This window comes from Theobroma cacao, chromosome 10, assembly GCF_053813885.1.
Source record: "Theobroma cacao isolate CCN51 chromosome 10, ASM5381388v1, whole genome shotgun sequence".
In the NCBI taxonomy this organism is placed as follows: Eukaryota; Viridiplantae; Streptophyta; class Magnoliopsida; order Malvales; family Malvaceae; genus Theobroma; species Theobroma cacao.
In genome coordinates, this window is record NC_142648.1 from 1,113,445 (window position 1) to 1,130,834 (window position 17,390).

Sequence of the window (17,390 nt, forward strand, 5' to 3'; positions counted from 1 at the left end):
TTTCACAGCACAAATATAGTTTTCACTTTCCAAAGCCAAGTCTTTTGAAATCACAGCAGACAATTCTAGTTCAAACGATTCTAAGACAAGCAAAACAAAGTTCAAATATCCATTCTTGACACAAAACATTGAGAACATTGAGTAGAAGTTTGCTTCCGATTCACCAGCTGCTGCTGCTGCCTATCTCCTGTCCCTTCTATGGATCCCAGTGCGAAGCAACCTTGCCTTGATAGCAAGTAGTTGTGTAATAGCATCTTTGATTCCCATTCTTTCACCAGGTGCTTCTGCAGAGCATGCAACTCCTATTTTAGTGAAAGAAACCAAACTCTCCAACATCTCTCTTTCCCTGTTCGGTTGACTTCTTGATCTCTCGTTGTTTTCACTAAGTTGTGCGAGCAAGTGAAAATCGAGAATCTCCTTCAACCGATCAGGCAGTGCCATCTTACAGAAATTGTGAAGGCTTAAGCTGCCATGAAACATACCATCCGTTGGTCTCCTTCTGGTGATCATCTCTAAGAGCAGAATCCCATAGCTGTAGATATCACCTTCTGGGGACACTGTCCCGCCCGTGCCATATTCTGCCACAATTTATTATAAACTCAATACTTCTTTAAATGCCAACCATCTGTTTTTAGCTCTAATTAAGAGTTGAGACTTGATATTTTGCATCTATATTACTTAAAAGTTTTAATGGCTTTACAAAACTTTTTAACAATTTTAACACATGCATGCTAGCTCAAAGCTAGAGTGAGGAATTGGGAACTTTTTCAAATAATTTTTTCAGCTTAAGAGTATGGAGAGGGGATATTGTGTAATATCTTATTCCATGTCAGATCTAAATCTATCACTGCAAGCAATTTGAGCTTAACTTTTGAGAGTCGTGTGGCTTAGCTTTTAAGTTGTTGAGCTAGTGTTGAATGTTATAAATATATGGGGCTAGTTATCAAGACTAAGATTCTATAATATGTTCTGATAAGTCAAATCATTTAAAAAAGTATAATAAGCTGATAAAGCTTCCTTGACGATTTAAAAAACAGCTCATAAACAAAATTAAGAAAGATAAAGGAAGATATGAAAATTTTACCTGGGGGAACATAACCAATTGTTCCTTTCATCATTGAGGAACCTGTTTGATCATCGCCCATAGTGTCTGTGTCGCTAGACAGGAGCTTAGCCAATCCAAAATCAGTGACATGTGCAACCATGTCATCATCAAGAAGAACATTGGAAGGCTTTAGATCACAGTGGACAATTACCACCTCGCAATTGTGATGAAGGTAATCTGTTGCATTGGCTACATCTATGGCTATGTCTAACCTTTGAACAAAGTTCAAATACCTTGACTCATGTTGCTCATGAAGCCAACTGTCCAAACTACCGTTAGGGATGAATTCAAAAACTAAAGCCTTGAAATCATTGCCTTGGTAATCAATGCTTGAGCAGGAAGTTATAATTTTGAGAAGATTGCGATGTCGAACTTTCCTTAAAGCCTTGCATTCAGCTGTAAAGCTCTTTGCTGCGCCACGATTTTGAAGGTTTAGTACCTTCACTGCAACAGGTTTTTCTTGTTGATGAAGAACTCCTTTATACACAGAGCCAAAACTTCCCATACCAATCAAGTTGGAAGATGCAAAACCACCAGTTGCTTGCAGAAGCTCTTTGTAGGATACCCGCAAGTATCTATCACCCAACAAACCTGCAAGGATAAGCTTCTTTCCAGACCTTTGTCCCCAACAACAAATGAAGAGAAGCACGACCAAAATAGAGGCAATTAGAATGCCAAGGATCAAAATAATGATGGCTTTGGTCGACAAAGCATTCCCCTTTTTCCTTGGCTCCTGACTGATGCACTTTGGGAGCTTTATTTCAAGTATCCCACCACAAAGATTTTTGTTTCCCACAATTGAAAATGCACTAGATTGATTGAAAACCCCTCTTTTTGGAACTTCACCCTTGAAGTGATTGAAAGAAAGGTTCAAACTGATTAAAAATGGAAGCTTTTCTAGTTCATGTGGTATGGTACCTGATAGATTATTGTGAGAAAGATTTAACAATTCAAGAGATCTCAAAGAGCCAAAAGACGAGGGAATGCTACCTTGGAAGAAGTTTCCAGCCATATCAAGTATCGTTAATTCAGAACACTCGCCAAGTGTTTTCGGAATTTCACCAGACAATTTATTTTCATAAACATATAATTCTACCAAGTTCTTTAGGTTACCAAAATCTGATGGAAGGGGACCGGTCAATGAGTTGTAAGACATGTTGACCAAAACCAAATTTGTAAAAGCATTAAATAGTTGATCTGGTATACTACCGCTAAGTTTATTTTTGGCAATATCCAAGAATTGCATATTTTTACAATTTCTAAGGGCAACTGGAATTCTTCCTTCAAAATTGTTATTGTTTAAAAGAAAATCAAACAAGTGAGAAAGGTTGCCAATAAAAGATGGGATTTCACCTAAAAAGTTATTCCAACCGATAAACAATCTTCCAAGATTTTGAAGCTTCCCAATAGAAGTTGGAAGGGTACCCGCCAGGGCAGTACTCCTCATATCTAGAAGAGTTAGGCCCACAAGATTACCAATTTCATCAGGAATATTTCCATAGATCGAGTTCCATCCCATAAAAAGCATGCTGAGCTGGATTGATAAATTGCCTATGGATTGTGGCAATAGGCCAACAAATCGATTATTCTGTATATTCAAAAATTGTAATAGGCTACAATTGCTCAAAGAAGAAAGAAAATCCAAGTCTCTTGTCTTCCCATTTCCAAAGTTGTTGTCGCCTATATTAAACCATTTAAGATTCTTGAGGTTTCCCAAATCTTGAGGAACAGATCCGCTGAAACTATTGTCAATAATGTCCAATGCCTCCAGATTAGACATATTAGATATTGACCTTGGAATAGTTCCAATTAATTGATTAAATCCAACAAGAAATTCTCGAAGATTTGGAAAAGAAATACCTGTCATAGCTGCAAGACTCCCTGAGAAGTTGTTCACAGCCAAGTCAATCTGTTCCAAGGAAGAAAGATTGTGAACTAAGAGAGGAAAAGAACCAGCCAGGTTGTTGACCCCGAGAAAAAGAATTCTCAAGTTTAAGGCCCTGCCCAGAGCATCAGGGATATTTCCCTCCAAATGATTATGAGCAAGCGAGAGCTTCCACAATGATGAAAGGTTTCCTAAAGAAGATGGAATACCCCCAACTAAATTGTTGGCACCTAAGGAGAGCATGATGAGGTTCGGCAAATCACCCAACTGGAAAGGAACTTCACCAGTGAGGTCATTATAAAATAAAGCAATCGCTTGGAGTTTTGAGCAATTGGCAAGCTCTACAGGGATTTTTCCATGAAGATTGTTTTGAAACAGGTGAAGAACGCGCAACCGCCTTAAGTAGCCAACTTCCTTGGGTATGTTACCTCGCAAGCTATTACCAGACAGATTAAGTTTGCTGAGGAAGGTTAAATTGCCAATCGAAGGAGACAAGGATCCAGCTAATTTCAAACCATCCAAGTCCAGAGCAGTGACCCTCCGGTGGCGACGACCACATGTAACACCTTGCCACTCACAGAAGTGGAGAGAAGCATTCCATGAATCGAGAGCTCCTGCACCAACAAGTTGATCCTTTATAGAAAGCAAAGCTATTCTGTCAGTTTCGTTCCCCAAGGCGAATGCAAATTTCAGGGATCCTGCTACCAATAAGCTGAGTACAATAACAAAGGAAACAAGCAAGTTAACCATCTTCTTTGAAGAAAATTAGTTGGGGAGAGGAATTGAATTGGGCAACAAGCAGGTTTAACTGTTCATGTCCTCCCAAATTGGTTAGTGTTGATTGACTAAGAAATCTGGAAAAATGAATGAGCTAAAAAACAGAGAAGCTGAGAAAATTCTTATCGAGGAAAGAGAAAAATTCTTGATGAGCACAAAACAGTGTGCTGTACACACTCTTCATTTAACAAAGAGAAAAAATGGTATTTATAGGTGGTTACATAAGAGACAAAATAGACAGTGAGCTGATGACACCTGGTTCTCTATAAACATCTAAAAGAATAGTGCATAGAGAGACAGCCACACCAACCTAACGTCTGCACAAGTAAAACGACACAGCATTTGAAAGAAAAAATATTGCTGATAAACAAAAAAAAGATCACACATAAAACTGATAAGCATCAACCGACGGAAGCCATTCTTTTTTTTGCAGCTATAAATTTCCTGTAACCATCAGCCTTTGAATCAGCTTAGCAGCAAGATGAAGCCATCTTTCAACAGTTAGCTATAGGCATAATCATCATAGCTGAAGACTACTCGTTTGCCCCAGCTGGAAATTTCATCCATGAGAGCTATACATATAAGTAAACGGACATGGAAAATCAGCGTCTATATCCAATCAGAACGTTAACAAGAAATAAAATTGACTGTCAAAGTCTTCCACCCAAAAAGGATGGTTCTTCGCTACAAGAAAACAGTCCCCCATAGATTAGAAACAGAACTTCTTCTTCTCTTTTGACCAAGAACAGGAACTACACTACCAAGAATTAATAAAATATTATAATTACATGAATCTTGAATGCATTTAGTACGAGTAGTTTAACATTGATCACTTTCCATAGCTAGTCTACAGTTGGCTCTAGAGCTCACCGGATGAAGACTTCCATGACGAAAAGGTAAACTACATGGCCCATACTAAAGTTTTATAGTACTAAATTATTACTATTAAATTAAATTTTCATAGCTTCTGAATCTATGATATAAGAGTTGCATAAAAATAATAAAAATGTTTTCCGAACTATATGCTTTTTGTGTAATTAAGTTTTTATATCTTTATTGTACTCAATTAGGTTTTTTTTTATTTGTATCCAATTAACCAATCTCTATTCTTTTATTTTACTCAATTAAGTCCTTATCCCTTAACAAAAATGTAATGGATGTTATACGCAATGATAGCTTCACATATACATGAAATTTGTCATGTCATTTGCTGACAAAACACAACAAGAATTAATAATATGGAATTTCTTGTGACATGATATATCACATCATCGATTTTGTTGTATTTAATCAATATATGCATCCCTTCAACTTTCATGTATACAACAAGTGAACAGTTGTTGGGAATATTGTTATATTTTCTTTTATGAGATAAGAGCTCAATTAGGTAAAATAATATATTATTTTATAGAACAGATGTTTAATTAGATACAAATAAAAAAATTAATTGAGTACAATAAAAATATAAAAATTCAATTATGAAAATTCATACACTTCAAAGTTTTTTTTTTTTATTAAGTGCAAGAGTTATCATTATATCAATTTGTATAGATTATACTTAATCAATCAAGCCAGCAGGAAAATTTCCCCATAGTCTTTAATAATTTTCCAAAGTAAATCGACAAAGAAAAAAGTTACTTTAATAAAGCCGAAAGAGAAAAGATACGAAAGAGAAAAGCCAGCTTAATCCCAACTCGCTTCAATCAGGAACCACCCATTCAATTGCTTAATCATTTTTCTTTTTCCCCAAAGTTGATAGAAAATTGAACGAGAATCAACTTTTCATTGATCCAAGACCCAGACCAACCGCCACTGGAGAAGTCTCGAAAAAGTCTTAATAAAGTAAGGGCCTTTTCTCACCATACTTTACCAACACTATGCTCGAACTCTCGTGTCTGCTTTTGACAATGGGGATTGCTTATGAAAGCAACTAGCCACAGAAATTTTTAGTTAAGATTAGTTCAGATTTATAATAATTTGATGTAATATATTGCTGAATCCAGGACCCTTGACCATCTCAGATATACTTGAATTATCAGAAAATTGGAATGGTGAAGGGATGTGAAAAAATTGAATTTTTCAAGTCTTGATTACAACATTATAGAGAGAAATTTATGTAAATAATGTTGAGAAAAACTCATCCAACATTCAAAATTATCTTAGTACATAATTTATTCACATGATGACTCATTCAACTCACTCAATATCATACTTAAGTTTAAACAATATCACGCAATGAAGGATTGGGTTTCACGGGAGAAGACTTCCATGACGAAATGGAAACTAAGTTGCCCACACTAAAGTTTTATGGTACTAATTATTAATATTGAGTTAAAAGCATAATCTTTAAAAAAGTCCTTAAAATATTTAAGAAAATTTAAATAAACATTTATTTTTTTTATTGTGCTCAATTAAACTCTTATACTTTTATTTTGGGTCTAATAAGCCCTTATGTCTAATGATTGACAAATTGACATTAATCAAAATGTCTAACATGACATTAATGTGGAGGATGATAAAAGTCATATGGTCATGTTATCATGTTAAATTAACATATCACGTCATCATCAATTATAATATATCAACATATCATATCATGATTAATTATAATATGTTAGCATTTCACGTTAGCGTCATACGACACAAAATGATAATGGGTATTTTAACTAAGTTAATAATTAGTTATAAAGGTTTATTTGACTTGATAGGAGGTTTAATGGCTATTAACATGAAAATAGCAATGCTACAGATTATAAGTCAAATTTGTAAGATTTTGTTAGAGTACAATTACAATTTTCAACAGAAGGAAGATATATAAAATTTTACCTAGGGGAACATAACTAATTGTTCCTTTCATTATTGAGGAACCTGTTTGATCATTACCCACAGTGTTTGTGTCGCTAGACAGGAGCTTAGCCAATCCAAAATCAGTGACATGTGCAACCATGTCATCATCAAGAAAAACATTGGAAGGCTTTAGATCACAGTGGACAATTACTACCTTGCAGTGTCACGCCTCAAACCCAAGGTTTTGAGACATAAAAAACGTCACATACTTATGAGATGAATCCCATAAACATGTAAGGCAACAATATCATACTTAATCAAATATAATACTTCCACATTCTTTTCAAAATTTACACTTTACAAAATCTCAATTCTCCAAATATAATATTAAAATAAAATTCTCCAAAAGATACAAATTTCTCATTTAGCTAACATTTACTTAACAAACTAAAAACTGAATACTCATATCAAAGCTTATAAATATCCAAGGACATACATTAATCTATTTAACCAAAACTCTTGCCAAGCAAGTTTAACTCCCAAACATGCAAAATGTTGAAATGTATAAAATGATGAGATTATAGGAATGAGTACAACCACTTAGCAAGTAATTGACATCCCTTCAGCCGGGTTAAGTATGCTCAAAACATTTAGGCTCAAAAATACTAATACACATATAGGTATCAAAATAGAATTTTTTATAATCTCATTCAAAAACATATATTTCAAAATTTCATTTTCAAATTACCAAAAAGTCAATATAATTTCACTTCAAATAACATAGCTAACAAAATTTTGAAACTTTCTGATAACAGAACAAAACATAATTTCACACTAATTTCATATTTTTATTGGTCTCCTGTAACATGCTATGACTACATTTAACCCTTGTGGCATAGGTCAATAATAAAACCACAAGTAACCACAATAGCACGGGTCAAAATCAGAACCGCAGTTAACCCCAGTGGCATGCCCTAGTGGCATGAGTCAGAAGTATATCAAAAGCAACCATTAGCTACATTGAACAGATATCACAAATACCACTATTCTGTAATCGATGGTGCGGTTGGGAGATTGATCTCTAATCACAAAATACATATCGACATGACCAACATTTAACTCCCATTGGCAGGGTCATAGCATAGCCATAGCAGGAGACAAAACTAAACATAATTTTAGATTACCCAAATTTCACAAAATAGTGTATCCGTTTTCTCAAAATATATCTCATGCATATCAAAAATATAATCGTTTCAAACTAAATATTCACAAAAATAGTCATATATGCATACATTGATAAAAATCACGTTCCAGTACAAAATCGAAATCATATTCCAAAAATCAGCATAGAGATCATATTTACTTACATTTATTAGCATGCTCACCTGATTTAACAAACCATAGGACAAAATATCATATACAAGTACGAAAATCATATTGAGGTAAATTTTAAAGTGTGAAAACACAGAAGGGATATCAGTCACTTACTTGATTCACTCAACCAAAACCAAAAGACAAAGAATCAAAATCCTGTTGAAGCCTATTAATTCAAAGTACTTGGAATTAGAAATCAACACTACTACTTATCAAAACAAACCATGACTCCCTACTGGTCATTCTAAAGCATTTAGGGTGTAGCATTTCTTTCACTAACCAAAACTAATTTTGATTCAAAATTAAAATTGATTTTCTTAATAATATATAAATACATAAAACATTCAAAACTTAGAAACTTATAGGTTATAGTGCAAAATTATTAACAATATGAGGTTAGGTGAAAATACATTAAATACAAATCAAAATTTAGTTTTTGAAGATTTCTAATAAATTTCCAAAATATGCCAATTCAAAAAAAATAATTTGTTAAATAAATATTTATTCATTCAAAAATTCACTAAAATTCAAATAGCTTAAATTTCTTAGATTCCTAGCCAAATAGGTAGAATATGGGCCAAGAATAACTTTCGAAATAATTAAAAATAAATTTTCGTAACTTTTGGATTTGTAAACTTTCATGATTGTTTGGCTTACTTCAAGCACTTACAGCTTCCAACCTAAGTTGAAACCGAAGGTGTAATAAGCATTAAATTGAACCTTACATAACATACTTTAAAACCCAAATTCATTTTAGAATTAAAGATCATCAGAGACACAATTTTTAGAAGTTAGAAGTTACAAAATCAATCACTGAAATACTCATATTTCTAGGTTTTCAGATTCAGTGAGCCTATTTTGAGGTTTCGATTCTCTTAACACAAAAGGCCCCTAACTGAGCCATTAACACTAAATTAAATATCACATTTCATACTACAAAAGTCCTCAAAGAAATGACTCAAAACATTATCAGAATGTGCAGTACCGGTGACCCAAAGTTGGGTCATCAAAACTATTGAAAGTGAGGTTTCTAGCCAATTTTAAAAATTCATACATTTTTAACCACAAAGCCAAACAAGATGCTACAAAAACCATGGGAAAGACTTTTTAAGACCTTTCCATTGGTACCCATCATGCTATCGGAAAGTCACCGGAATGGTATCGGATTTGAATTAAAGTTAAAGAAACATAAACAAATTTTAGGGTATTTTATTTCGAACTATGCAAAAAATACAATTTTCGTAAGTTAAAGCCTAATCATACCTTAACCACTGCTATCTTGAATAGATTTTTGCTTTTTCTATCTTTCTCCTTCTTCTCCAGGATTAGTTTCTCTCAAATGGTTTTCTTCTTCAAACTGCCTTTCTCTTAAGATGATATCAAATTGGGTTAACTTCTCTAACTTCTTTTCCTCGTCTAAACGTGATATTGTAAAACTATTTTTTTTAACTTCCTTAGACGGTTTTCCTTTAAACATGATAATGTAATTGCCTTTCCTTAAATTGTGATAAAAGCTGACACTAACAAAACTACTATATTCGCTAAAAGACCCTTATTCTATTCTCTCTTTATTAATAAATTCAAAGTAATAATTGCAATTATAAAAAGTTGGACTTATCTTATATTTATTTATTTATTTAATATAGATCATAACTTAGTAATTACTAATTTTTTGTAACATAATTAATTAAGTAGAATTTTTTTGGGGTATTACACGCAGTTGTGATGAAGGTAATTTATCGCATTGGCTAAATCTATGGCTATGTCAAACCTTTGAACAAAGTTCAAATACCTTGACTCATGTTGCTCATAAAGCCAACTGTCCAAACTACCAGTAGGGATGAATTCGAAAATAAAGCCTTGAAATCATTGCCTTGGTAATCAATGCTTGAGCAGGAAGTTATAATTTTCAGAAGATTCCAATGTCGAACTTTCCTCAGCCTTGCATTCAGCCCTGAAGCTCTTTGAAGCATCACAGTTTTGAAGGTTCAATACCTTCACTGCAACAGGTTTTTCTTACTGATGGAGAACACTTTTATAGACAGAGCCAAAACTTCCCACACCAATCAAGTAGGAAGATGCAAAACCACCAAATGCTTGCAAAAGCTTTTTGGAGGATACCCGTAAGTAGCTATCACCAAACAAAGTTACAAGAATAAGTTTCTTTCCAAACCTTTGTTTGCAAAAACGAACGCAAAAAACACAACCAAAATAGAGGCAAATAGAATGCGAAGGATCATAACAATGATGGCTTTGGCTAATAGAGCATTCCCCTTTTTCCTTAGCTTCTGCTTGTTGCACTTTGGGAGCTTTATTTCAAGTATCCCTCCACAAAGGTTTTTGTTTCCCACAATCGAAAATCCACTAGATTTATTGAAAACTCCTCCTTTAGGAACTTCACCCTCCAAGTGATTACAGAAAAGTTCAAACTACTTAAATGTGGAATTTCTTCTAGTTTATGTGGTATGGTGCCACACAAATTATTGCAGGAAAGATTTTAAATTTCAAGAGATTTCAACGAGCCAAAAGACAAGGGAAGGCTACCTTGAAAGAAGTTTCTCGCCATATCAAGTGACGCTAATGTAGAACACTTATCAAGTATCTTTGGAATTTCACCGGACAATTTATTTTCATAAACATATAATCTTTTCAAGTTCTTTAGATTTCCAAAATCTGATTGAAAGGGACTGGTCAATGAGTTGAAAGATATGTTAACCCAAATCAAACTTGTAAAAGCACCCAATAGTTGCTCTGGTATACTACCACTAAGTTTATTTCTAGTAAGATCGAAGTTTTGAATTTTTTTGCAATTTCTAAGGACAAGTGGAATTCGTCCTTCAAAATTGTTACCATATAAAATAAGTTCAAACAAACGAGAAAAATTGTCAATAAAGTACAGGATTTCACCTGAGAAGTTATTCCGACCAAGAAGCAATGTTTCAAGATTTTGAAGCTTCCTAATAAAAGTTGGTAGGGTGCCCATCAGGGCATTTCTCCTCATATCTAGAAGATTTAGGTTAACAAGATTACCAATCCCATCCAGAATATTTCCCAAGATTTAACTAAATCCCATAAAAAGCATGTTGAAATGGATTGATAAATTGGATTCTGGCAACAGGCCACCAAAACAATTCCCGTGTAGTTCCAAAATTTGTAATAGGCTACAAATGCTCAAAGAAGAAAGAAAATCCATGTCTCCTGTCTTTCCATTTCCAAAGTAGTTGTTGCCAATTTGGAACCCTTTAAGATTCTTGAGGTTTCCTAAATCGTTAGGAATAAATCCGTTGACACCATTCGACTCAATGTTAAACATCTCTAGATTAGACATGTTAATTAACCTTGGAATAGTTCCAATAATTCAATACTAAAGACTCGAAGATTTAGAAAAGGAATACCTAGTACAGTTACAAGACTCCTTGAGAAATAGTTCATAGCCAAGTCAATCATTTCCAAAAAAGAAAGACTGTGAATTGAGAGAGGAAAAGTACCAGCTAGGCTATTGGCACCAAGAAAAAGTTTTCTCAAGTTTAAGGCCCCACACCCAAAGCATCGTTAGAATTAACTAGCATACTAGGAATACTTATTTAGGATTTTAAATTTGCATACAGTTTTTGTTAGTTTTCTTTCTTTACATGTTGTTAGTGGCATTAGTTGTCAGTTTGAATTTCTTGTTCAGTTATGGTTTCTCTCTCTTGTACTTTAGCTTTAAAAGGCTAAGATGTTCTGATGAATATAGCTCAATTCAGCCTCTGGTTTGCTTATATTTCATCTTAAGCTTTTTCTTTATCCTTTCCTTTCTCAATTTGTTAACAAGGTATCGAAGCCCCTAAGGATCTTAAGGGATCTGTGAAATTTCCTTTTTCCTTTTACCTTCAAAACAAAGAAAAACCAAGTTTGAACTCCTAAAACTCGAAACCAACAAGAAAAATTCAATGGCTTCCTTCAACTTCAATTCACCTTCACCACCTATTTTTACAAGTGAAAACTTTCCCATATGGAGTGTTAAAATGAAAGCCTATTTAAAAGCTTTTGATTTGTGGAAAGTTGTAGAAACTGGGAGTGAGCCACCGAAGTTAAGGAAAGATCCTACTGTTGCACAAATCAAGCAACATAATAAGGAAGTTCCTAAAAGATACAGGGCACTATCTTGCATACACTCGGTAGTTTCAGATTCCATCTTCACTCACATAATGGCCTGTGAGACAGCCAAGGAAGCATGAGACAAGCTTAAGGAGCAATACTAGGGAAGTGCCCGTACACGGCTGATGCAGGTGCTTAATTTATGGAAGGAGTTTGAGGTATTAAGGATGAAAGATGAGGAATCGATAAAAGATTATAATGATAAGGTTATGAAAATAGTTAATCAGCTAAGGCTTCTCAGTGAAGAGTTGAATGAGATAAGAATAGTCAACAAAATATTAATAAGTCTACCTAAAAAATTTGAGTCCAAGATCTCATCATTGGAGAACTCCAAAGATCTCTCAACTCTCATCATGACAAAGCTTGTCAACGCTCTCCAGGCCTAAGAACATAGAAGAGCCACGAGAAGTGATGATAAGACTGAAAGTGCCTTGCTGATAAAGCACAAAAGAGGTGCTAACAGTGGCACCAAGAAGAAAGAAATGGAAAAAAGAAGACCAAATGGAAAATACCCTCTATGCCAACACTGCAAAAAACGAAATCATCTTAACAAATATTGCTGGTTCAGGCTGAATGTGAGATGAAGTACCTGCAATTAGCTTGGCCATGTCGAGAAGGTTTGCAAGACCAAAGCAAACCACCAAGATGAAAATGCAACAGTGGTTGAACACAAAAAGGAGACAGAAGAAGTTTTATTCATGGCCAATATATTTGAAGTTTCAAAGAATAATGAGATATGGTTCATTGATAGTGCATGTTCGAATCACATCACTGGCAATAACAACATTTTTGCTAACTTGGGCCGAAACTTCAAATCTCAAGTTGAAATTGGAAATGGGGAATTTCTTAAGATTTGTGGAAGAGGCACAGTTGAAGTGGAAACTGTTAAAGGTATGAAGAAAATTCCTAATGTTTTTTATTCACCAAAAGTGAGCTATAACTTGCTTAGTGTTGGGCAGTTACTTGAAGAGCATTATTAACTTGTGTTTGTGGACAATTTGTGCACTGTATTTGATCCTAGTGGTAAGAAGTTGTTCTTTGTTGGCATGAAGAACAAGTGTTTTCCTTTAGATTGGAAGGAAACACATCATCAAGCTTACCAATGCTTAACTAATCACACTAAATTATGGCATAAAAGGCTTGGTCATGTGAACCATGATTCCTTGGAGCACATGGCATCATTTAAATCTGGCTGAAGGTCGTCCTAGCATGATCAAGACAGGATAATTGTGTGATACATGTAAGTATGGGAAACAAACCAGAAAAGCTTTTCCAAAACAGAGCACATGGAGAGCTGCTGACAAGTTAGAGTTAGTGCGTTCGGATGTAGAAGGTCCCTTCTCTAAGCAATCATTCAATGGCAGTAAGTACTATCTCACCTTCATTGATGATAAATCTAGATTCAGTTGGGTTTATTTTCTTAAGCAAAAGTCTGAGGTGTTCAATTGCTTTGTTAAGTTCAAAGTGTTTATTGATAATCAAGCTGGAAAATCAATTAAGACACTTAGAACAGACGATGGAGATGAATATGTCTCTAATGAGTTTGAAAGATACTTGGTTAAGTGTGGCATAAAACACTTAGCTCACAATTCTCTACAATCCACAACAAAATGGAGTAGCTGAAAGAAAGAATAGGACTTTGCTTAAGATGGCTAGATGTTTAGTTTTTGAAAAAAAACTACCAAAAATTTTCTGAGCTGAGGCAATGACGCTGCCAATGATTTGTTAAATATCATTTGCACCAAAGTTCTTGCAAATGAGACTCCACATGAGTCATGGTATGGTGTTAAACCATCGGTGAGTAGCTGTAAGGTATTTGGATGTATAGCTTTTGCACATATTCCAAAATGTAAAAGATAAAAGCTTGATGAAAAATCTAGAGTTGTTATCCATCTCGAACTCAGTGAATCAAGTAAGGGTTATCGACTCTTTGATGTAATAAGAAGAAAAGTTTTTACTTACAGAGATGTGGATTTCGTAGAAAACAAAAGATGGAATTGGATCTCCAAAGAAATTGAGTTGTCAAATGACTTGAGAATTGTTGATGATAGTGAAATTGCTCCAGCTGAATTAATAAATGAAGAATATGTGGATCACTTGCTTGTTTGAGGAACTGGAAGCCTTCAAGAAATATATCAGAGGTGTCATGTGGCCATGATTGAACCTTCATCATTTAATGAAGCCTTCAAATCTAATAATTGGAGAAAGGCAATGCAAATTGAGCTCGAGATGATAAAAAAGAATAAAACATGGCAACTTGTTCAAAGACCAACCTATCACAAAGTAATTAAGGTCAAGTGGATCTTTAGGACCAAAGTAAATCCTAATGGCACTGTCAATAAGCTGAACGCTTAATTAGTAGTTAAAGGTTTTGCTTAAGAATATGGTATTGATTATACTGTACCTTTGCCCCTGTTGCAGGACATGACACTGTCAGATTATTAGTTGCACTTGTAGCTAAAGAAAGGTGGTAGATATGGCACTTCGATGTTAAATCAGCTTTTTTAAATGGCATACTTGAAGAAGATGTTTATATTGAGCAACCACAAGGCTTCACAGAACTTGGAAAAGAAGACATGGTTTATAAGTTAAACAAGGCACTCTATGGCATGAAGCAAGCTCCTCGTGCTCGGTATGGGCGAATTGATTCCTACTTGTGCAAAAAAGGTTTCATCCGTAGTGACAATGAACTAACATTGTACATAAGAGATTTTGGTTGCCAGTAGTAAATTGTAGTCTCTATTTATGTGGATCACATACTTTTTACAAGTCCAAATAGCTCACTTATGGCTAGATTCAAACAAGAAATCATGCAAGAATTTGAGATGACAGATTTGAGGTTGATGACCTATTTTCTTGGACTAGAAATTATTCAATCTGATGACTAGTTTTTATCCATCAAAGGAAGTATGCTTTCAATCTACTGAAGAAGTTCAGAATGAATGAATGCAAGCCTGCATCCACTCCATTAGCTGCAAATCTGCAGCTAACAAAAAAAGATGGCTCGGGTGCTGCAGATGCTACATACTACAAAAGTATTATTGGTAGTTTACTCTATTTAACAGCTTCCAGACCTGAAATAATGTTTAGTGCTAGCTTAATGTCCAAATTCATGCAATCACCAACCATAAATCATCTCTCTGCAACAAAAAGGATATTAAGGTACATCAAAGGAAGCATTGATTATGGAATCAAGTTTTCCAAAACTTCAAGCAGTGAACTAAAAGGATATGCTGATAGTGACTGAGCAAGTAATATTGATGACTCAAAGAGCACCTCTAGTTTTGTATTCTCATTTAGAATTGGAGGCTTTTCATGGCATTCTAAGAAACAGGAGGTGGTGGCACTGTCATCTGCAGAAGCTGAGTATATCTCAACATCATCAGCTGCCAACCAAGCTATATGGTTGAGGAAGATATTGCTTGATTTAGGAAAGCCACAACTGAATCCTACTGTTCTTTGGATTGACAATCAATCAACTATGGCATTAGCCAAAAATCCTATTCAGCATGCTCGCACCAAGCACATCAGAGTGAAATATCACTCAATCCGAGAAGTCGAAAAGAACTTGGATATTGAAGTTTACTACTGCTGTTCAAATGAGCAATATGCTTATATCATGACTAAGAGTTTGTCAAATGATCAGTTTATAAGTTTGAGATCTAATTTAGGTGTCACCAAATTAAATCTCAAGAACGTGTGTTAGAATTAACTGGCATACTAGGAATACTTATTTAGGATTTTAAATTTTCAAACAGTTATTATTAGTTTTCTTTCTTTACATGTTGTTAGTGGCATTAGTTATCAGTTTGAATTTCTTGTTCAGTTATGGTTTCTCTCTCTTGTACTTCAGCTTTAAAAGGCTAAGATGTTCTAATGAATATATCTCAATTAAGCCTCTGTTTTGCTGATATTTCATCCTAAGCTTTTTCTTTATCCTTTCCTTTCTCAATTTGTTAACAAGCATCAGGGATGTTTCCCTCCTAATGATTTCGAGAAAGCGAGAGATCCCACAATGACGAAACCTTTTCTAAAGAAGATGGAACACCCCTAACTAAATTATTAACAGCCAAGGTGAGTTTGCTGAGTTTTGAAAAACCACCCAACTGGAAGGGAACTTCACAAGTGAGTTTATTATACTTCAAACGAATTGTTAGGAGGTCCACATCCATGGAAGGCTATAGGCCTAATCACTATAGCTGAAGGCTACTCATTTGCCCCTGCTGGAAATTCCATCCATGGGAGGTCCACATCTAAGTAAACAAACATGGGAAATCTGAACGTTGGAAAGAACAACATTGATTGTGTAATTCTTCACCCAAAAAGGACAAGTCTTCGCTACAAGACAAAATTCCCCCATAGATTAGAAACAGAACTTTGTCTTCTCTTTTGGACCAAGAACAGGAACTACACCACCGAGAATTAATAAAATTTTATAATTACATGAATCTTGACTGCTTTCAGTACGAGTAGTTAAACATTGATCACTTTCAAACCTAGTCTACAGTTGACTTAACAGATCACAGCTAAGATGGTTAGTCTAGAAAAACTTGTCTTTGGCTGAAGGATATGTGGCTCCAGCTGCAGGGAGAAGATTTCCATGACGAAATGGGAAACTACGTTGCCAATACTAAAGTTTTATGGTACTAATTATTACTATTTAAGTAATTTGTGACAGCTTCTGATTTATGAATGTTACCATAAGACTTACCCTACAATAATTAAAAAAATCTTGAATTATATATATTTTTTTATTTTCATTGTATTTAATTAAGTTTTTGTTATTTATATTCAATTGAACCTTACTTTTTTAGTTTTTTTTTTCAATTGTGCTCTTCTCTTGTAACCAAGATGCAACAAATATAATATCTAGTAACAATTGTCATTTGCTGCATACGTGAAATTTAACGAGATCATGTTGACTAGACACAAGAAGAATTGATGATGTGGAATTTTCATTGATGTTACGTGTCAAGACGTGGTCACCAAACACAAGGATTGATGATGAGGAATTTCTACTGATATGACGTGTCACATCATCAATTTTTTTGTATCTAATTAATACGTCACGTCTAATTTCACATAAATAGAAAATGACCGCTGTCATTGATGAGTGCATCAAATACATATATTTAACGAGAGATTAAATACCTAATTAGTCTAAGTTAGACTAGATTTAGGATCAGATTTAGGTGTTTTTATTTATTTTATTAGTAAAATTTAATTTATGTTTAAATATTTATTTTAAGTTAATAATGTTAGTTTTATGTTATTTATATTTATTTTCATGTTTTTGTAGTAGTAGGATCAAAAATAATTTCA

At 34.3% G+C, this 17,390-nt stretch overlaps 1 protein-coding gene across 1 annotated transcript; it reads right to left on the bottom strand.

Annotated features, from left to right (window-relative positions):
- On the bottom strand, positions 1–3,953 carry LOC18585905 (uncharacterized). The gene is made up of 2 exons (XM_007008974.3): positions 1,085–3,953; positions 1–578 (listed from the first exon to the last, which is right to left on the bottom strand). Exons 1-2 carry the CDS (start codon positions 3,738–3,740, stop codon positions 181–183), a joined length of 3,054 nt encoding a protein of 1,017 aa, XP_007009036.3. The 5' UTR covers positions 3,741–3,953; the 3' UTR covers positions 1–180.
- Between the last annotated feature and the right edge of the window lie 13,437 nt (positions 3,954–17,390).

Bases quoted from the DNA above. Each gene is read 5' to 3' on its own strand.
- LOC18585905 (XM_007008974.3), bottom strand. From the start codon at position 3,740: ATGGTTAACTTGCTTGTTTCCTTTGTTATTGTACTCAGCTTATTGGTA. The intron at 579-1,084 runs GTAAAATTTTCA...AAATTGTGGCAG, and splicing joins AATTGGTTATGTTCCCCCAG to AATATGGCACGGGCGGGACA.